This window comes from Primulina huaijiensis, chromosome 17 (assembly GCF_012295235.1).
Source record: "Primulina huaijiensis isolate GDHJ02 chromosome 17, ASM1229523v2, whole genome shotgun sequence".
Taxonomy (NCBI): Eukaryota; Viridiplantae; Streptophyta; class Magnoliopsida; order Lamiales; family Gesneriaceae; genus Primulina; species Primulina huaijiensis.
The window spans coordinates 16,201,234-16,223,948 of NC_133322.1; the positions used below are offsets into that span (position 1 = coordinate 16,201,234).

General features: G+C 34.7%; 1 protein-coding gene across 1 annotated transcript; it reads left to right on the forward strand.

Moving 5' to 3' along the window:
• Positions 1–9,274: 9,274 nt before the first annotated feature.
• LOC140963163 (protein RGF1 INDUCIBLE TRANSCRIPTION FACTOR 1-like) lies at positions 9,275–11,716 on the forward strand. Its single transcript, XM_073422427.1, has 4 exons — positions 9,275–9,491; positions 9,585–9,764; positions 10,052–10,267; positions 11,467–11,716. The coding sequence occupies exons 1-4, from the start codon at positions 9,489–9,491 to the stop codon at positions 11,698–11,700; spliced, it is 633 nt and encodes a 210-aa protein (XP_073278528.1). The 5' UTR covers positions 9,275–9,488; the 3' UTR covers positions 11,701–11,716.
• Positions 11,717–22,715: the final 10,999 nt, after the last annotated feature.

Here is a 22,715-nt window from a genome sequence, read left to right on the forward strand (position 1 = left end):
GTAAAATATCAAAGGCATCCTAGCAATAACAAACAAAAATCTTATCTTAATAAGATAGTGAAGATTTGGATTGTAATTTTATAGAATATATATAAAGGAATTTACACTTTCCATTTAAAAAAATCAATTTTGTCATTTCTTAACCTCGTATTTTGCTTCTGTTAAATTTAATCAAAATTTCTAAGTTAATATAATTTAATTCTTATTCTTCAAAACTGTTTATGATATTTTGCTAAACACAAAAACTCTTTTGGGACCATTGAACAATGATTTCGGTTGAGAATAAATCTAGTAAGCGGACTAGTTCAAGTTATAGTAAATGGTTGATGAGTTCAGGTATCGATCCCTCGGAAGTTAATATTTAATTATTAGAATTTTTATAACTTAACTTAAGCTAGACAAAATAAATAAAAAGATAATATATGAATTATTAATCTAAACTATTAAATTATATAACTGCAACCAAAAACGACGGATTCAAAGATCAAGGAGTGAGTCAACTTCAAATGAATAAGATACACAATGATATCAAACTATACTATTTTGACACGTGTTAAAATTCAATTAATTATTTAATTCTTGACAATCACGATGAAATCCAAATTTTTTTATTAAACGATTCCTTGAGTTAATAAACTTATTTAAATCTAACAGTCCAATTATTTCTAATTGAATTTAATTAGATATAAATGCATTAAAGATTTGTGGAATTTCAGTTTTCACCTAAAACCGCACACTAAAACAGAATCATATTTCTAGTCAGTTTAACCATGTGTTGATGACGTGATCTTTATTGTTATATTTAACCAATCATCTTCCGATTCGTGATTAATCAACAAACATGTAAATAATTGATCAGACTATTAACAAAAAATATTAAACCAACACCAACTAATAATTAAAATTGAGAAAAATAATATAATGAAAATAAATTAAATATCAAACAAAGTATTGTTTGGTTCTATTGTAGTCTTAGTCTAAAGAAATTTATTCCATAAAATTAAAACAAAGCAAAGACACAATGTTTGAATTCATATGAATAAAATCTAGAAAGGATTAAGAAAATCACAATGTGATTGGCGTGATTCCTCCTTTGAAATTGTCTTTCTCCTCTATCTCAAACCCTAATAGCTTCCTTCTTCCTCCAAGTTCTTAAGAGAAAGTTGTATATTGTCTTCCTAGTAGTCTCTTGCCTCCTCCGTCCATTCTCTCTCCTCTCTTTCATTGTTGCTCTCTCCCTTCTTTTCTTCCTCCCCTTCTTTCCTTTATATATGCCGTCTTTTATCTTTCTTAATGGGCCTAATCCTCCAAATCTTTGAAGCTCATGTAGAGTTCAAAAATCATAGATAAGATTGTTGAGATTTATTTTTCAAATGTGATGCTTCTTTTCTATCAAGATCTGCACAGATTTTCTTCCAAAACTTCAATATTCTCAAGGTAATAAAATATGAGAATATATATATATATATATATATTTTTGTATTTTGTTGCCTTTGAAGTCTTGTACAATTATCTTATCTCTAAAACTAGGCTTTTTTCTCTTTTATTCAATTCTATGAATATTAATTCAAATAAGCAAATAATTAAGAATAATAATTACAGATAAATACAAATATTATAAAATTAAATCTCTAAAATCTTTATAAGATTTGGATTTATCAATCTCCCCACACTTAGCCTTTGTTAGCCCTCGAACAAATCAGAGAATAAAAAAACAACTGAGAAATATTCAATGATTTACCACATAAATGACACAATCAACACTTTTCAACATACCAAATTTCATCACACTCAATCAAAGTATCACATTTCGAAAATCATAAGATTCACTTTCTTTACAAATTCAAAACTCAAGCATTCATTAGAAAAGATCAACATAATGAGATGCGTGTAGTGTGGAAGTCAAAACACATATTATTCAAATGTGTTTTAGTTCAAGGAATGCTCATAGTTTCTGAATTTTTCATGGAACACTCAATAAACTCATCTTTCATATCTTTCTCCAGTAAATGTTAGATTAATATGACCCGGTCAATAGGTCTTTTCAAGCTTATAATATTAGATCACGAGTCATGACTACAAAAAAAGTAGAGATATTTAAAGTAAGAGAAAATAAATAAATTTAATCTGATAGCGCACTCCTACATTTATTATCTTCTATCTCTTATTGAATTTCATCATCCTCCATCTAACTTTTTCTTTTTCCTTCTACTTTCATCATTCAGCTTTAATCAACTGACTTATTATTATATGTCATCCTTTATCATTTTTATCTTCTTCATACTTTCGTTCATCTTCCCCCATCTATTTTTTCCTTCCTTTAGAATCTTCTTTTTTCTTAATTTTTTTTTTTATCAATTACCACACCATACAACATTCATTCATCATCTTTTATTTTATAATTATTTATATTTTTCATCAATCCCCTTTCATTTTTCTTAAAATTAAGACAGAAGAATAATGTATGAGCTAAAATTGGGTGGTTGATGTGGGATTTCAAATGAATACGAATGAGGCCTGATTGTATGCCTTTGACACACTCCATTCGATTTATTATAGGCTCAAAATGGGATACTAGGGATATAAACGATGCATTGGGTAGGCTCGAAAGGCTCTAACAGTATAAAGATCGTCTAAATCATCCTAAGTCATTCTCCTCCTTATTTTCGCCTCGAAGGATAATTAGAAAATTTCTAAATTGTTTCTTTTGTTTTTATTTTTTATTAATGAGATCATCTCTTGTCAATTCACAATTAATTCATATAAGTATGACTTAAAGTACATATATGATGTTTCAAAATATGATACAATAGTTGAGCTACAATATAAGTATGACTTAAAGTACATATATGATGTTTCAAGAACATGGATATACTACTCATTGACAGTTGTTAGGATCGGTTTGGGGGAAAATAGTTGAGCTACAATAACTCCNTAAAAATATTTCAGTTGAAGCATTTTATCAAACACTTTGTATGCAATATTTTGATATTTGAAGAACACATAAAATGCTTCAACAATGCATCTTTAAAACTATGAAAACGATAAGTAAATATAATAAATAAATAGACATGAATTTGTTTATGGATGTTCGGAGATTTCAAATTCTCCTACGTAATCCCTTCTTCCCCTCAGGAAGGATTCACTAGAAGACTTTGATTTATACAACTACTTGTACAAACTCATTCAGCTAGGACTTACCCATTGCCTAAACTGAACTCCTAGCACTCAAGATTGTAGGCAGGACCTCACAATCAGCATATTGTTTAATGTCTCATATGCAAATACTACAAACACAATGTTTTACGTCTTTGTGTAAAGACTCACTCAACTAATCTTTCAGCTCAAACTCTCTTGTATATGTGAGTGATTGTGTGTGTGAGGAATTTATCCTTTATAGTGTGCATCTCAAATGTATCCTCACACAAGGGCTTGTGCTCTCAACTAGCTGATATATGCATGCTAACTGCCCATGCTTTGAATTCACTTCAAAAGCTCTTGATTGATCTTCAATATGTTGTATTTATAAGCCACAACAATGATATATACGTTAGACACAAGCATATGACCGTTTGGAAAGTTTCTGTACTGTTTCTGAAATTGCAACGGTCAAATTCGTCTTTCTGGGCATTTTCCCGACTGGTCAACTCTGGTCAACTGGTCAACTTTGATCAACTCAACTGGTCGTTCAGTTCAACTGGTCTTCAGCTGGTCTGGGTCAGCTGGTCTTCAGCTGTTCTGGTTCAGTTCAACTGGTTCGGTTCGGTTCAGTTCAGTTTCAGCTGGTCTGGTTCAGTTTCAATTGGTGTGCTGAAATCAGCTTAACTGATTTCAGTTTGTGCAGAATCAGTAGCTTCATCGTCATTTATCAGTATCTTAAGCTTTGATTCAGACTTTGACTTATGAAGATGATTTGTAGAGCTTTGTCTTATCTTTCCAACGCATACTGAATCGCTTCATTTCAATAACCGAGCTGAGAGATATGACCATAATATCGCAACTGCTCAAACCCAACTAATTGCTGTTTTTGTGTGATCAGTTCGGTCGTTCAGCGATCAGTTAGACCATGATAACATTCGAATTTTCCCAACTAACGTGAAATAAGACTTGTTCCAAATTGCGTTTTCTGATCAGGAAAATTGGCGGATTGTCATTTGAATCATCGAGCTGGGAGATATCATCAAAACACCAAAGCTCGCCAAAATTTCAGTTTGTGCAGAATTCAGTTTCAGCTTGCTTCTTTTGTTTGCAACTTCACACTAGAGTAAATATGTTAGAAACACAATAACAAGTTTTGTTAACATCAAAATCAAGATTGCGAACTTGAAAAGTTCTAACAATCTCCCCCTTTTTGATGATCATAAAACTTGGATAAACAATCAACTCAACTAACATATTTCTCCTCCTTTTTGTGTGAATCAAAAAGTCACATTTTCAAAACATTTTGAGCCCAAAATTTTCTCCCCCTCAATATTTAAAAATAATCTACTCATTAAAATATTAATGAGTTCTCCCCCTATATTTTTGAAATTTTGAAAATTATAAAAGAAGAAGGATAACTAATCAATTTTCTCCATGGCTTATTTTCTGCTGCAGCACATATGCTCTGCCTTCAACGAATTAACTGTATTTTCTCGGGCATAACTAGGCTCCAAATTTTATACCGCTGTAAACCTCTACAAGTCTAGTTTGCAACGCAAAAAGCGGTTTTTCATTTGGACACTCGAGCAAGGAGATATGCCATTTTTCCCATGGTCGCTACAAGCAGCACGAAAATTCAGTTTTGCATTTATATGTGTAAAAAATCTGAAATTTTCGATTTTAAACATCAAAATCAGTTTCTGTAATACCCGAGATTTTTATCCTGTTAATCTGAGCCGATTTATTGATTCATTTATATGATTATAGATAGAGCACGTCGAATTTGGATTGGAGTTATTGAGTTGTAATTATGTGCAAAGATTTTGTGTGAGACCCGAAGGTCTCGCGCATATGCGCGGCTGGTGGGCGCGCATATGCGCGAGCTGAGTGAGTCCAAGAGATGCTGAGACGAAGGTCTCGCGCATATGCGCGACAAGAGCCGCGCATATGCGCGAGATGTCCAGAGAAGTGTGCGCATATGCGCCGAGAAGGGGCGCGCATATGCGCCGGTTGAGGTCGCGCATATGCGCGAGAGGTGCAGACTAAAGAATAAGCCATGTGTACTTTACATGCAATATATATGTTTCCAAAGTCATTCTTCTTCAGAATTGCATCCGAGGAACTCTGAGAAATCCTTCAACCTTTTCATCTTCAACACTTGGTTTTGCAAGATCCGGCTAACCGAATTTGAATCCGAGGCTAGATTTGTGTTCCTCTCATTACTAGCTTCAAGGGGATGTAAGTATTATTATGTTCTTGTATGATTTGAGATATTGATGTCGGGGAAATTGTGAATTACACTAGACTATGTGTTCTTGTGATATCGGATAACGTTTATTCACAACCGAATCGAAGAAATGATATCGTATGCATTTTATATGAAATTCCAGCATGTCTTGACTTGAGTATATACAGATTTCAGTATAGTAGATGTTGCTATGATGAGAATTATGAGTTGTTGGTTAAAGATTATTGATGTTGGATTGACCGCTATCGAAAGATTACGCCGTTATGCCGTCGATTTTTACCGAGATTGAATATGATTTGTATATGAGTGGCTTTGAGTTGTGTCTTGATAGAATGCATCTATACATTGCCATTTCAGATTTGTATTGGCCACTTTGAACTTGAGACTTCGGCTACGAAAGATTGTTCGACACGAAAGGTATAATTCATGTGAACACGGGAAGACATGACTCGATTCAGACTGGATACGAGTTTCCCAAAATCACATACTAGATTCTTAATTATGTTTGATTATGATTATGTCTTGTTTATAGATTTATATTCAAGCATTTGAGATAGGAGTCATTGACAGATTGTCAAACTAGACGTTCGGTGTATCGACGCATAGGAGCAGATCATCTCCGATTGTAGACATTCGATACAGATATGACCGAAGTCTAGGAATAAGACGTACCGCCACCCCGATTGGGAGAGTAGGTGGGAGACTTGTTACGTCTTATTCACACCGGGATCCCTAGACTTAGATATGAGTCGAGTCAAAGAATAAGAGTTGAAGAGTTTTATCTGTATTCACTAGTGTGTCATAATTACTGATTTATGTGTTATGATTTTGTATTTACTTGCATGACATGCATGTATACATGTTTTATACTGGGATTTGTTCTCACCGGAGTATCCGGCTGTTGTTGTGTCTGTATGTGTGCATGACAACAGGTGGGACAGGATCGGGGTCACGCAGAGGATGAGAGATCGAGATAGCGTGGAGATTACGGGCGTAGAAGATTACTAGTGGTTTATTACTAGACATGTACTGAATTTCTAAACACTAGTCTGTTAATTGTAGCCGAATATGTGAAGGTTAATTGTAGTTGAATAAGATGACAGTATTTTTTATAATGTCTTGTGCTTGTTTATATACATTTGAATAAATGTTAAAAGCAAAATTTTGACCCACATTTTCTAGCAAAGATCCAATTAATCCCAAAAGATAATCGAGTTAGAGCCCGGGTCCCCACAGTTTCAATGCTCTTTCAAGAACAACCCGCTCTGATACCAATTGTTAGGATCGGTTTGGGGGAAAATAGTTGAGCTGCAATAGCTCCGTTCTTGAAATATTGAACACCGATGAATTAAATCGAGTTTGATATGAAATCAAGCGGAAAACACTCAAAATAATCCTTCGTAGAAACCGATTAAATATTTTGTAAAACATTTAAAATATATGTAAGTTGAATGAGTAAAAATATTTCAGTTGAAGCATTTTATCAAACACTTTGTATGCAATATTTTGATATTTGAAGAACACATAAAATGCTTCAACAATGCATCTTTAAAACTATGAAAACGATAAGTAAATATAATAAATAAATAGACATGAATTTGTTTATGGATGTTCGGAGATTTCAAATTCTCCTACGTAATCCCTTCTTCCCCTCAGGAAGGATTCACTAGAAGACTTTGATTTATACAACTACTTGTACAAACTCATTCAGCTAGGACTTACCCATTGCCTAAACTGAACTCCTAGCACTCAAGATTGTAGGCAGCACCTCACAATCAGCATATTGTTTAATGTCTCATATGCAAAGACTACAAACACAATGTTTTACGTCTTTGTGTAAAGACTCACTCAACTAATCTTTCAGCTCAAACTCTCTTGTATATGTGAGTGATTGTGTGTGTGAGGAATTTATCCTTTATAGTGTGCATCTCAAATGTATCCTCACACAAGGGCTTGTGCTCTCAACTAGCTGATATATGCATGCTAACTGCCCATGCTTTGAATTCACTTCAAAAGCTCTTGATTGATCTTCAATATGTTGTATTTATAAGCCACAACAATGATATATACGTTAGACACAAGCATATGACCGTTTGGAAAGTTTCTGTACTGTTTCTGAAATTGCAACGGTCAAATTCGTCTTTCTGGGCATTTTCCCGACTGGTCAACTCTGGTCAACTGGTCAACTTTGATCAACTCAACTGGTCGTTCAGTTCAACTGGTCTTCAGCTGGTCTGGGTCAGCTGGTCTTCAGCTGTTCTGGTTCAGTTCAACTGGTTCGGTTCGGTTCAGTTCAGTTTCAGCTGGTCTGGTTCAGTTTCAATTGGTGTGCTGAAATCAGCTTAACTGATTTCAGTTTGTGCAGAATCAGTAGCTTCATCGTCATTTATCAGTATCTTAAGCTTTGATTCAGACTTTGACTTATGAAGATGATTTGTAGAGCTTTGTCTTATCTTTCCAACGCATACTGAATCGCTTCATTTCAATAACCGAGCTGAGAGATATGACCATAATATCGCAACTGCTCAAACCCAACTAATTGCTGTTTTTGTGTGATCAGTTCGGTCGTTCAGCGATCAGTTAGACCATGATAACATTAGAATTTTCCCAACTAACGTGAAATAAGACTTGTTCCAAATTGCGTTTTCTGATCAGGAAAATTGGCGGATTGTCATTTGAATCATCCAGCTGGGAGATATCATCAAAACATCAAAGCTCGCCAAAATTTCAGTTTGTGCAGAATTCAGTTTCAGCTTGCTTCTTTTGTTTGCAACTTCACACTAGAGTAAATATGTTAGAAACACAATAACAAGTTTTGTTAACATCAAAATCAAGATTGCGAACTTGAAAAGTTCTAACAACAGTGGTTTGAAAATTTTTCATTTATAGATTGATATATTGAGTATAATTAGATAAAGATGGCTCCTGACGATGCCGCTCTGTCTGTATCTTTACGAGATTGTTTTCGTTCCCTACTTCTATATTTTTGTTTTTAGCAATTTTTCTAACAAAAGGCAAATGGAATTCAACTTCCATTGGAAAAGTTAAAATTACATTAAACTCTTTAATTTGAATTAATGATAATTTAATTACTAGTCTTTTAAACTTTTATGTTTTTAAATCACTTTCACAAATCCTTTTAAAATAAAATATAAGTGAAGTAAATATGCTCTATAATTTAAAGAGTCAAGCTAGCTACATGTAAACTTAATGTCACACTCAGACATTTTTCATTTTCAAGGATAATATCGAATAAAAGATTTTAAAAATATGGATTCAATGTTATTTTTTTAATTTATCATATAAAATATAAGTATTAGTGTAACCTAAAGTGTAAACTCAAAATTTTCTTAATTTAAAAATATAGGATTTCAAAAGACTATCAATTTTACATATAGATATCATACTCTACAACTTCTCACATAGGTTGTGAAGACAATTTACCCCAATAAGCGACTGATTAATTGAGTCGATGTCTCTTGTCAAAATTGAATTTAAAAAGTGACAATTTTTATTAAAAATATTTGATATCTATCTTAGGACCACGACTATTTTTTTTATTTTTTTTAAAAAAAATAAAAAAATGAGATTTTTTTAAATATTTGAATAAGACCAGGGACGTCGTTGACCCAAATCTCCCCAATACAAATTTTCATTTATAAGACAAAACAACAAATAAATATTACCATTTAAGAAAATAAAAACAAAAATTTATGCAATGCCTTGCATACGACGCCGTATCAAGGAACTTGGCTTCCATTAGGCGAATAGCGTAGCTTAGTGGCCGACCCTTCATACCTACACACACTATAGACGCAAAGAAGTTCCAAAAATTAGTTAACGTAAGCGCCAAATCCTTCCCCAGCTCCTTAGATCTAACGGCTCACAAGATTCTTGAGCCACCCCTTTTCATCTCGACCCTACATTTCCTAATAATTTTTCAGAAAATTAGGCACTTGTCACCCCTAGGTGTCCTCTCTTTCTTGAATTCTATGTTGCTGGTTCTTTAGGTTAGGCCTCTCCACCTTCCCCTCTCTCTCTGCAAGATTCCTCCTCCAAATTTCTTTTAACATTGGAGGGATTCAATCGGAATTCGTCAATGGTATACTAATTAATTCCCATGTATATTTTTCATCAGTTCACCATGATTTTCTCCTCCTGTCTTTGATCTAAGTTCGACATTGCATGTTTCCAGGAGACAATGCTGGTGCCGCCATGGCTGGTAAGATTGCTAAACACAACCTTCTTCAATGTTTGCCGGACTCACGGGGATGCGGCCCGGAGCGAATGCAATATGTTTTGCTTAGATTGCAACAGCGATGGGTTTTGCTTCTACTGCAGGTCATCCAAACACGAAGATCATCAAGTTATTCAGGTCATTTCAGATTCTTGGTTAAAAGTTACAACTTCTGCCAGAATATTTATAACCACTTTTGACTCCACAAATTGAATCCACATAAAACCACCACGAAAAAGTTAAAAAGAGCACGAATCCCTTCATCTAAATTATTCCATAATCTTGATATTCATTTGATATATTTTTAGAATGGCGTCGAATGCAAGCCATCGAAAAGTAATGCGTTACACACAGTAAATATTCATATCAGTTACACACACACACGCACACTCTTTCACATCTTCTTGAATTATATATATGAACAGATAAGGAGATCTTCGTATCACGACGTGGTGAGGGTTTCGGAGATTCAGAAGGTTTTGGAGATAAACGATGTGCAGACATATGTAATAAACAGCGCGAGGGTTTTGTTTCTGAATGAAAGGCCTCAGCCTAAAGGTGGGAAGACTGTCTCTCATGTATGTGAAATTTGTGGAAGGAGCCTTTTGGATACTTTTCGATTTTGTTCTTTGGGGTGTAAGGTCAGTAGTCTATTCAATTTCTATCTCTTAATTTTGTGTTTTCTTGATCCACATTCTTCCGGTTTTTCATCAAAATCAATTGGGTTTTTTTTATATTTTGGCATATAAGTTATTAAACATTACATTATAAATAAATAAATAAATGTGATTAAGAATAATTTTGAGTATTGATTTGATACAAGTAGGATGAAGATCAAGAGCCATAGGTAAATAATTTTAAATAGTTGGATATTAAACTATTGGTAAAAACTTGTGTGAGACGGTCTTACGGGTCGTATTTTGTGAGACGTATATTTTATTTGGGTTATCCATGAAAAAATATTACTTTTTATCCTAAGAATATTAATACTTTTTTATTGTGAATATCGGTAGAGTTGATCCGACTCACAGATTAAGATTCGTGAGACGGTCTTATATGAGACCCACTCTAAACTATTATGTTAAAATCCATATTTCTTTTAGAGTATATTTGGATAAGTTAAAGATTTCAAATCCATAATTTGAAAATTTTCTTTTCAAATTCTTTCGTCAAATCCAAATCCGAATAATGCATAAGTATATTATAATGATGCAATTTCATAAACAATCTCTATCATCATCATCATCATCATCATTGTAAGGTGTTACCAAGAAATTATAATAATACTTTATAAAATTTGGAATTAATCTTACTATGGAATTGTTAAACGGTCACACCCTATAATGGATTGATAAAGAATGACAGATGAAGAAATGGCCACAATATTCTAAAATCCCTCGTCACCTTCTCATAACCAACTAATGGGCATCATTATCATCCTTTTGGCCTGTAATGCATCCATCATTATTAATTTGGTGCTAGCAATATTAAAAATAAAATTATTAGTTCAAATGTCGTGTATAGGTTTCTAAAATAAAATTTTTAATTTTCTGGAAAAATATTAAAATGATGAACTCGCATGTCATCATTAATCACTTTCTTTTGGATTATTTATATAATTTCTAAAGTGAAGATTTGTTCAATTTCTTTACTGAAGAATATTTTTTCCCTAGTTTTCATTTTTGGTAAAAAAAAAATAAATTTGATGGCTCCATCAATCATTATATTGGGTTTTTTTTTTCTTTTTCTATGCAAAAAATTGTGCATTTATTCATGGTTTTCTTGAGTAAAGAATGATTTTTTGTCTCTATTTTCCATCTTTTTTTTAAATAAAAAAAAGCTTGTGGGAATAAAGAGTAATGGGGATGCAAGCTTTACATTATATGAAAAGAATAAGGTAGCAATACAAAGAGGAGAAGGTATTTCAAGAAGAGTGAAAGAGGAAGAAGAAGAAGAAGATCAAGAATTGCGTGAAGGATCACAACAAGAAATATACCCAATCTCACCTCCTCCTATTCTTTCTAGTGCAAGAAGAAGAAAGGGCATTCCTCATAGGGCTCCTTTTAGGTCCTAATTTTTTTTTTCTTTAAATAATCATTTCATAGAAATGGTAAATTATACAGTTCATCATTCATAGGGTTACCCCCAAAAAATGAACAATAAAAAAAGTAAATGTGAATAGCAATTCATTGGGATCAGTATAAGTAACATTTCCTAGCTACAAACTTTTGTCACAATTGCATATTTTCATAGTGTCACATGTATATAAAATTTTATGAATAAAGACGATGGCCACAAACCTCAACATATAAAATTCATATTTTTTCTTCATATTTTCAAATAATCGTGTCTGAAATCTAAAGATATGTTCTTCAAAGAAATGACTCGAACCCTCTTTAAAGATGGTGATTTAAGGGATTTTCGTTACACGTACGTGACCGAATTTCATTCATGTAGCCAAATAATCTAAGTGTAATTGGATTCTACGGACTCCTCGTGATATTTTTATAGGAGAACATAATATAAAATTAATCGATTTGAGGGTTAATAAGATGCGACCTTTAGGATAGTATCATAATCGTGTATGTATTTAAAGGTTCATAATAATTTGACAAATCAAAAGTTTTTAGATTTAAGATTAAAAAAATACTTAGGACAATGTGAACTCAAAGTATTCGGAGGAAAGTATTATGCTGAAATTGTGTCTTAAATTTTAATAAAACCAAGTGTTTGTGAAAGAGAGCAATAATTAGAAGAGTAGGACTCTTGTGAGACGGTCTCACGAATCTTTATTTGTGAGACGGGTCAACTCTACCGATATTCACAATAAAAAATAATACTCTTAGCATAAAAAATAATACTTTTTCATAGATGACCCAAATAAAAGATTCGTCTCACAAAATACGATTCGTGAGACCGGGACATACAAGCTTTTGGCTAATTAGAAATTGTAATTGACAGTTGCAAGTTGCAAATAAAATAAAGCCAAGGCTTGTGAAGTCCGTTTAAATACTTTTTGTGGGCACACCAACTCACATGGGCCGTTCCCATAAAGAACAACATCTTTTATTAGTTTAACAATATAATAAAATGCCTGCAATGGAACTATCAACTTTCTATGATTTNAATGTGGAAGCTGTTTTATATGAAATCATCTTTCTTAGTGTGAAGTTCTATTAAAATTTCAAGAATAATGATCGACTCGGATCGAAGATTCGTTAATTTCTAAGAATAGTCAATATTTAGTTCATAAATAATCAAATACAATATATGTGATTAAAATTTTAAAATAATTCACTCACTCCGACTATCATCTAGATGTATATAAATTCAGTCATAACTTTATAATACTAATTAAATACATTCTTCTCATAAAAAAGCTACACACAAATTTCTATGAGATCGTCTCACGGATAAATTTATGAGACGGATCTCCTACTTGATCAATGAAAAAAGTATTACTTTTAACTACATGTATAAATCGAGTGAACTCATCTCACAAATATAGATTCGTAAGACTGTATCACCTGCTAAAAAAAATTATAACGCCAAAACTAATTCTCTCAATATTTTGTCAATTAGGCAAGACAATAATAAAAAAATTTTCTTCCATCAATTACTGATCCCTCTTTAATGAATAAAACATTTTAAATATCTCTCACATTATCTTTTTGTATTCTAGTTTGATATAATCATGTACCTTACAAGATTATTATTTAGACGTGTCCCAAAGAGGAGTATATGTTGATGAACATTTTGCAAGTGATTTAACTTTAAAGAACACCATATGTCAATTCTCTCTACTATACAAAAATATATGTTAAGAATTATTTTCTGGGCTCACATGATTTAATTAATTGTATATAGATACGATATCTAATAAAAGATACGATAAAGTGATCTAATTACTTATGAGTTTCTAAAGTATTAAATAAATTGATATGGTCTACTTTATGTATAGAAATCCAGCCCAATTAAGTGTTCTATGATGAGCCGAAGACTACTAAGATTATATAAGGTTATGGTCCCTGAAGCATAGAGAATAACGCAGAATATATACGACACACATATTCTAGATCTCTCTCTTTCTCCCATCTAAGGCAAGAATAAGGTGATCGATTCTCTGTTGCCTTGAAATATCCATAACTCTGACGCTAGATCAATCATTGGATTCTGGTACGTGTTTACTGTTATTTATATTTTTTGATAATTTGACATGAATTCATGGCATATTGTGATATATGGATTTAACACATGATTTATAGATTTATTTTATTAAATCTCCAACAAGTGGTATCAGAATTACGTTCATGTTGAATTATGAGAATTTTTTTTATTGATCTAGAAATTTGAATTATTCGAGATCTGAAAAATTATTTATTATTTTTTTTATGAATAATTCAAATCATTTTTTTTGGGGATCTAAAAAATATAGGCAAAATTCGAAATCCTCAAATTTCAATTTTTGTTAAAACCCTAGATCTATTTGAGAAATTAACCGAGCGTAAGGAACTAACTTCAGAAATTGCTTGTGCTCGCCAGACCACCATGTCGGGACGACCACCACGCCACTGCTGGATGCCGGAAATCGCGATATGGTAGCGCGATTTCCGTTTATTTTTAGAAGATTTCGATCGTTTTCAAACGAGTAGGTGGTCGGAGAAGGTATGGATGTGGTCGGCCGTTGTAAGGCAACCTTGGGTCATGGTCGCCACCGTCTAGTTTGGCTGGAAGAGGTGGCGGCGGATATTTATGAGGGTTAGGGTTTGGATTTTTTTTTTTTGTTTAATTTAAAGCCTTGTTTGGTTGTCTAATTTTGAACCAAATTTTGAAATCCAAAATTTTGACCTTTTATTAAATTTTAAATTCCGCAATTCTGATTTGTAAAATTAAATTGGATCATCTCAAAATATAATAGCATGAAATAAAATTAATATGAAATTATTCATTATTTTATCATCTTTGTTTATTTCGATAAAATACTTGTAGATGAACAATTGTAAGGTGCAAATATTTTTTTCTTGCATATTCTATATATTCGGCCCAATTAAGGTAAATTAAATAATTTAATCTTGTATCTAAAATTTTGTTAAATTTAAATTTCATGTTAATAAAGTGATTTTGAGATATATAAATATTGTTAAAGTTCAAATAAATTATGTTTTACTTTATGCGAAAAAACAGCAGGCCCAAAGGAAGACTATTTTTTTGGCCAAATTGCAAACACAATAGATGATTTTTGAAACGTCTACTACTTAAAATACTACTATTTTTTTTTTCAAGATCATTTCTAAAACTATATCTTTATGCATGCATGCATGCAGTAGTATTTGAAAATTTCACATTTTAAAATGAAAGTAATCAACTAACAGATAAAAATACTGCAGTTTAAAAATAGACAATTCGTCAACCATCGGCATACATTTTTAAAAAATAAAACAAATATGAAACATGTAAAAATACTGTCAAACATCAACATAATAAAAAGACACGGTATGAAAATATCCAAAATCTCTCTATCTCATAAACATGATGTGCGGAAAAAAACAGTCCTCGGGTTCGCGTGCGCACAACCAACTCTGCTTATTCAGTCTTCGACAACTCCAATCTCCTGATCAATATGCTCACCTACATCATTCACACCTAGTGATTATAAAGACTCAACACACCTGTAACGTTAAAACGAGTACATATACATAACATGCAACAGTGAAAAGTACTGTAATCAACATACATTTCATTATCTTAAAAGCGTAAACGTAAGCGTAATAAGGCATAACGTGTCAAAACATGTCTCAAAATATCATCGTATACGTGTTCATTTTCTTTAATTGAATTCAGTTAATTAGTTGTGACTTTCGTATCAGCTCTATTCGATAGTCGTAGTCAGACATCGAATACAGAGAATTGATTGTTGTGCTATCAAAGGCAACCATCCGCCCCGAATCTTCACGTGATAACTTTCATGTTTAACCTTCAGATTAGCATAAAATTCTCTCACAAGGGTCATTAAAGCATCAACCGGGGGCTTCACAAATTCGTCCCAATTTATTGCTCGAGCATGAGCCAATGTATCACAATATTGGCAGCTCTGATCCATGCCTCGTTCTCACTGCATACTCTTTTATTACAATTTTGCAAAATTCTCAGCAGCTATTGCATCCCAGAATCGTCGTCTATCAAAACTGACAGTAGACGACTCGCCATCCCCAGGCTGACCCTGCTTGCTCTTTTTCTTCAGAGGCATAATCAATTCCAATAACCATTATAATTTATAGCACTTGTCCCCAACACAGTCAATTCAAACGATTACAATTCAACAATATTGTAGCGCCCACAAAATCAACACAATAATCAAACAATGCTCCTCTCGAACATGCAATATTCTCAATCCAATAATATTCAACAACAACTTCACACGGTTAATCTATCGAACACCTTGTGTGCAACAACTCTAGAACCCTATTATTTCAAATTTGAACATGATATTGAAGACTCACAATACCAAGAACGATTAACTTGTGATAGGATGCCCAAAATACGATTTAGATTCGTCAGGTGTCGGGCCCGGTGAAAAACTCCCGTTGATATTTTTGATCCAAAGGAAACTAGGATTGATAAATTTTGGTGGATTTGGTTTGAGGATGATTAGTGTGGTGTATTGTGGTGTTTTGAAGGAGAAATTGTGGAGGAGAGGCGATTTTCGGTCGGTGGTTGTGGAGGAGGAGCGGTGCTCTTCCTTAGGTTTGGTGAAAAGTGATTCGGCCGACCTCCTTTTTTTTCATATATTACGAACTAGCGCCGCGGCGCTAACCTCTCGGCCCTTCAGCGCTGCGGCGCTGAATACTAGCGCTTAGGCGCTTGTCTATTCGAACGTCTGGCGCTGCGGCGCTGAGACTCCCGGATTTTTTTTTTTAGCTCCATTCGACGTCCGGTTCAACTTTTACCTGTATAAGAGAACACATATCAATGTCTAATCGTCACATGTAGACTCCAAAAACATAAAAAAACAAAAGTCAAAATACTACTGAAAATAAAGTAAACGCAGATAAAGTAAACGAAAGCAATAAAAGATACTGGTTGGGTTGCCTCCCAACAAGCGCTTGGTTTATCGTCGTCAGTCCGACTGTTACCAGTCTGCTCAGTTTGGTTCGCTCAAACCAACAATGTCGATATTCCTTAATTCAGTCCCATAGTAAGGCTTAACCCGCTGTCCGTTCCCTTGAAGGTTCTTCCATCACTGCACCTTAGCTCGATAGCCCCATGAGGATACACTGTTTTCACAACAAATGGCCCTGACCAACGCGATTTCAGTTTACCAGGAAACAACTTCAGACGAGAATTGAATAACAGTACTTGTTGTCCGTGTTTGAGCTCCCTTCGTATGATGATTCTGTCATGCCATTTCTTGGTATGCTCTTTGTACATCTTGGCATTCTCATATGCATCATTACGGAATTCCTCCATTTCATTTAACTACAGTTTTCTGACATCGCCAGAAGCCTTCAAATCAAAGTTCAGCTTCTTTATTGCCCAAAATACTATGTGCTCCAATTCTAGCTGCAAGTGGCATGCTTTCCCAAAGACTAGTCTATAGGAAGACATCCCAATAGGTGTCTTGGATGCAGTCCGATAAGCCCACAATGCATCATCCAACTTAATGGCCCAATCATTCCGGTTTGTGTTGATAGTCTTCTCCAGTATTTGTTTAATTTCCCGGTTGGATATTTCAGCTTGTACATTCGACTGGGGATGATATGCTAGCGCCACTTTGTTCTTCACACTGTATTTAGCAAAAAGTGAGTTGAAAATTTAATTACAAAAATGCGTACCTTCGTCACTTATGATGGCTCTCGGAGTTCCGAATCTGGTGAAGATGTTCTTATGCACGAATTTAGCTACAATACGAGCGTCATTAGTACTGGTGGCGATTGATTCCACCCATTTCGAAACATAGTCCACAGCTAATAAAATATACGAATAACCAAAAGACGGTGGAAAGGGTCCCATGAAATCTATGCCCCAAACATCAAAAAGTTCTACTTCCAAAATATTTGTCAGTGGTAATTCGTGACGCCTAGAAATGTTTCCTAACCTCTGGCATCTATCACATGATTTCACTAGGGTATAGCTATCTTTAAACAAATTAGGTCAATAAAAACCAGATTGCAGTACCTTATCAGCTGTTCGTGATGCTCCAAAATGTCCACCATAAGGTGAAGAATGACAATGCTCCAGAATTTCATGTGCTTCGACACCGTCCACGCATCTCCTAATAACTTGATCAGCACATCTCTTATACACGAAAGGATCGTCCCAATAGAAAAATTTTATATCATGGAAGAACTTCTTTTTCTGATGATGGCTCAAATCTGGAGGCAAAGTACCACAAGACAAAAAATTCGCAATATCTGCAAACCAAGGAAGTAGAGAATTTACCTTGAAGAGTTGCTCATCCGGAAATGTTTCATTTATAACTCTCTCTTCTTTCTTCTCCTCCAGCTCAAGTCTCGACAAGTGGTCAGCCACTTGATTCTCACTTCTTTTCTTATCTTTGACCTCGAAGTCAAATTCTTGTAGTAGCAAAATCCACCTTATCAAGCGTGGTTTTGCATCTTTCTTGGCGAATAGGTAGCGAATAGCTGCATGGTCAGTAGAAAAACTACCTTTGTGCCGATCAAATAGGGCCTGAATTTGTCAAAGACAAACACTACTGCAAGCATCTCCTTCTCAATCGTAGTGTAATTTTGTTGTGCGGCATCCATTGTGCGACTTGCGTAGTAGATCGCCCTAAACATCTTGTCCCTTCTTTGGCCCAAGACAGCGCCCATTGCATAATCACTCGCATCTCACATTAGCTCGAAAGGCTCCTTCCAGTCCGGCACTATAATAATCGGTGCAGTCACTAATGCCTTCTTGATCTTCTCAAATTCCTGCAAACAATCATCATCAAATATAAAAGCAGAATCTTTTTCAAGCAAATTACAGAGGGTTTTAGTGATTTTTGAGAAATATTTAATAAATCTACGATAAAACCTCGCATGTCCTAGAAAGCTCCTTATTCCTTTGATGTTCTTTGGTGGAGGAAGTTTTTCCATTGCAACTACCTTGGCTCTGTCTACCTCTAATCTCCTAGAAGATACTTTATGTCCAAGAACAATGCCCTCTTGGACCATAAAATGACATTTCTTCCAACTAAGAATTAGGTTCTTTTCTTGGCATCTCTGCAAAACAAGGGATAAGTTTTGTAAAAAATTATCAAATGAATAACCAAATACCGAGAAGTCGTCCATGAAAACTTCCATGATTTCCTCTACCATGTCTGCAAATATGGCCATCATGCACCTCTGAAAAATAGCAGGCGCATTGTATAGCCCAAAAGGCATTCTCCTAAAAGCAAACGTGCCATAGGGACACGTGAAAGTAGTCTTCTCCTGATCCTCTGGCTCTATAGAAATCTGGTTATAACCTAAATAACCATCTAAAAGAAAAAATGACAATAACCAGCAAGTCTATCAAGCATTTGATCAATAAAAGGCAGTGGAAAATGATCCTTACGTGTGGCATTGTTTAACTTTCTATAATCAATACATACTCGCTAGCCAGTTACAGTACGAGCAGATATCAGTTCATCATTTTCCTTTCTAACCACAGTTATTCCACCCTTTTTAGGTACAAGTTGCATAGGAGATACCCAACTGCTGTCAGAAATAGCATAAATCCCACTAGCATTTAACAATTTCAGTACCTCATTTTTTACAACTTCTTTCATTGCTGGCTTCAATCTTCTCTGATGATCCACATAAGGAGTATACAACTCCTCCATCAAACTATTATGCATGCATATAGTAGGGCTAATTCCCTTAATATCAGAAATCGACCATCCTAAAGCAGTTTTATAATTCATCAATACTCTCAATAGTCTATCTTACTCATCACAAGTAAGGGAGGAAGAGATGATTACCGGATATGTCGAATTCTCACCTAAGAATGCATAGCAGAGGTGGCTTGGCAGTTCCTTCAAGTCAGGGTAAGATGGTATCACCTCAGTTTTTTCATCTACGGTCAACTCAAGTGGTACATCCTTTTTTCTTTCTTTCTGAAATCCGTCGAGAGCCACGAGTTGCCCTTTCACTTCCCAATCATCTTCATTAGCAGTTCCTGCAGCACCTATCAAACCACTCTCCAAAGGATCCCTAGTGACTACACAATCAAGAGATACACATGAATCTATAATATCAATGCCTTTACAATTACTTACCTCATTTGATCCCTTCATAGCATGATAGATGTTAAAAATGACTTCTTCTCTACCGACTCTTAAGGTGAGTTCACCCTTATGTACATCTATCAATGCACTTCCAGTCACTAGGAAAGGTCTTCCAAAGATTAATGGGGTATCACGATCCTTTTCCATATCTAAAATCACAAAATCAACAGGAAAAATAAATTTATCTACTTTTACCAGTACATCTTCAACGATTCTACGTGGATATGTGAGGCTTCTGTCTGCAAGTTGTAAGGTGATAGTGGTTCGTTTGACCTTTCCAATCTCCAATTCCCAGTAAATCAAAAATGGCATCAAATTAATACTTGCTCCTAAATCGCATAAAGCTCTACTACATTTAAAAGCACCAATAAAGCAAGGAATAGTAAAACTCCCTGGATCTTTTAATTTTTGTGGCAGCTTCTTTTGCAGAATGGCGCTACACTCTTCAGTCAGCTTCACAGTCTCATACTCCTGCAGCTTCCTCTTCCTTGACATCACATCTTTAATGAATTTTGCATAATTTGACATTTGCTCCAAAGCATCAGCAAATGGTATGTTGATGTGTATCTTCTTAAAAATCTCTAAGAATTTTGTAAACTGATCATCCAAAATTTTCTTTTTGAACCTTTGAGGGTATGGTAGGGTCGGCTTCAATATAGGAGGTCGGTGAACTTCAATTTCAGCCTTGGACTTCTCAGTTTTCTTCTCATTTCTACCATTATATTTACTCTCTTCGACTGCCTTTTCACTTTTCACTTTTTCCTTGGGATTTTGTACCTCCAATTCTGTTCCACTCCTCAAAGTGGCTGCCTTGCACTGCTATTTTTGATTAACTTCCATGTTACTAGAAAATTGACTCCCGTTCTGATCTCTCAATGCATTAGCTAGCTGTCCGATTTGCGTCTATAAAGATTTCACCGTGGCACCCATATTTCCTATGTGAGTCTCCATATTGTCAAGACGAGACTCAGTCCTTGCCATTCTTTTTCCAGATTCAACAACAAACGTTCCCACTAAATCCTCAAATGAAGGTTTTCCTTCCCCCTTTGATGTATTGAACCCCGGTGGATGATTCAACACATTTTTATTATTTGCATATGAAAAATTTTCGTGATTTCTTAAACCAATATGATAAGTATTAGGTGCAGGGTTACCTCGATATCCTCCAAATCCGCCAAAATTCATGTTATTGATATACTTGACTTCCTAAGGAAGAGATGGTTCTTCAGAAACAATCGATGTGCCTTCACTCTCTGCAATGCTCACCTTATTCATGGCTGCTATTTATGTGGTCAGTGCAGATACTTGAGCAGTGAGTGACGTAATAGGATCCACAACATAAATTCCAGCTGTCCTCTTTACTCCTGCCCTCTCAGACAGCCACTGGTAGCTATTTATAGTCATCTGCTGGAGCAAGTCATAAGCTTTCTCAGGAGATTTGGCGAAGATCATGCCACCAGCTGCTGCATCCACTGTTCCTCTTTTTTTCCCATTTACACCGTTGTAGAATAATTCAATTTGCACCTAGTCTTCAAAACCATGGTTCGGGCACTTTCTCAACAGCTCCTTGTATCTTTCCCATGCCTCATAAAGCTGCTCAAAGTCAGTCTGCCTGAAAGTACTAATCTCAATCTTCAAATGTGCAGACTTTGCATGGGGAAAGTGCTTAGCCAGAAATTTTGTCGCCAGCTCCTGCCATGTCGTGATACTTCCCAAGGGAAGCGGTTGGAGCCATCCTCTTGCTTGGTCCCTGAGAGAAAACAGAAACAAACGCAATCTAATAATATCATCAGGAACATTATTAATTTTTACCGTATCCGTGATCTCAAGAAGGTCCTCAGATGAACGTGAGGATCGGCAGTGGCTGTTCCAGCAAACTGGTTCTGCTGAACCATATTTATAAGAGCAGGCTTCAACTCGAAATTATTGGCGTTGATTGTGGGGACCCAGACGCTAATTCATTTTCTATTCATTCTTTGGGATTAAATGGATCAATCAAATAAGTTGGGTCATAAAATTTTTTTTTAATTGCGCATTATATAAACAAGTGTACGAATCTATACAACAAGTCATGCTCCATTTTATTGAAATACAAGATCAGGTGCAATGTCTACAACCTAATCAAAGGTACAAAACCTACACATGATACAATCATATCCAACTAAGGATCAACAACTACATATCAAGTATTGAAGGCGAAATCTACATCGAAGTCTGGAATCACCACTCTATCTCGATCTCTCATCCTCTTATCGACCCTTATCAAGTCCCACCTGTTGTCATGCACACATACAAATACAACAACAGCCGGATAACTCCGGTGAGAATATAATTCCTAGTATAAACAACGTATACATGAATTTCATATAAAAGCATATACAAAAGCATAGAATAGTTATCCATAACATGTATCAAATCTGACAACATGAAACGATATAAAACTGTAAATCAAACTCTTAGCCTTTTAATCTCTGACTCGACTCTTATCTATCCTAGGGATCCCGGTTCCCGGACGTTGGCACATTATATCGAATCTCTGCAATAAGAGTCGATCTACTCGTAAGCACATCGATATAACCAAACATCCAGTATCTTGGCACCTCTGCCAAAGACTCATTCTCGATGTCTATCTTATATTCTCTGCTTTTCTATAAATCAATAGAAATAGCATTCATATTCAAGTAATACAAAGTTATAAAAACAATAACAAGCAAGTATGTGGTTTTGGGAAACTCAAGTCGAATCTAACTTGAGTCGTATCTCCCGATTTAACATTAATTTATACCTTTCTTTTCTCGATCTGACGAAGTCGAAGTCTT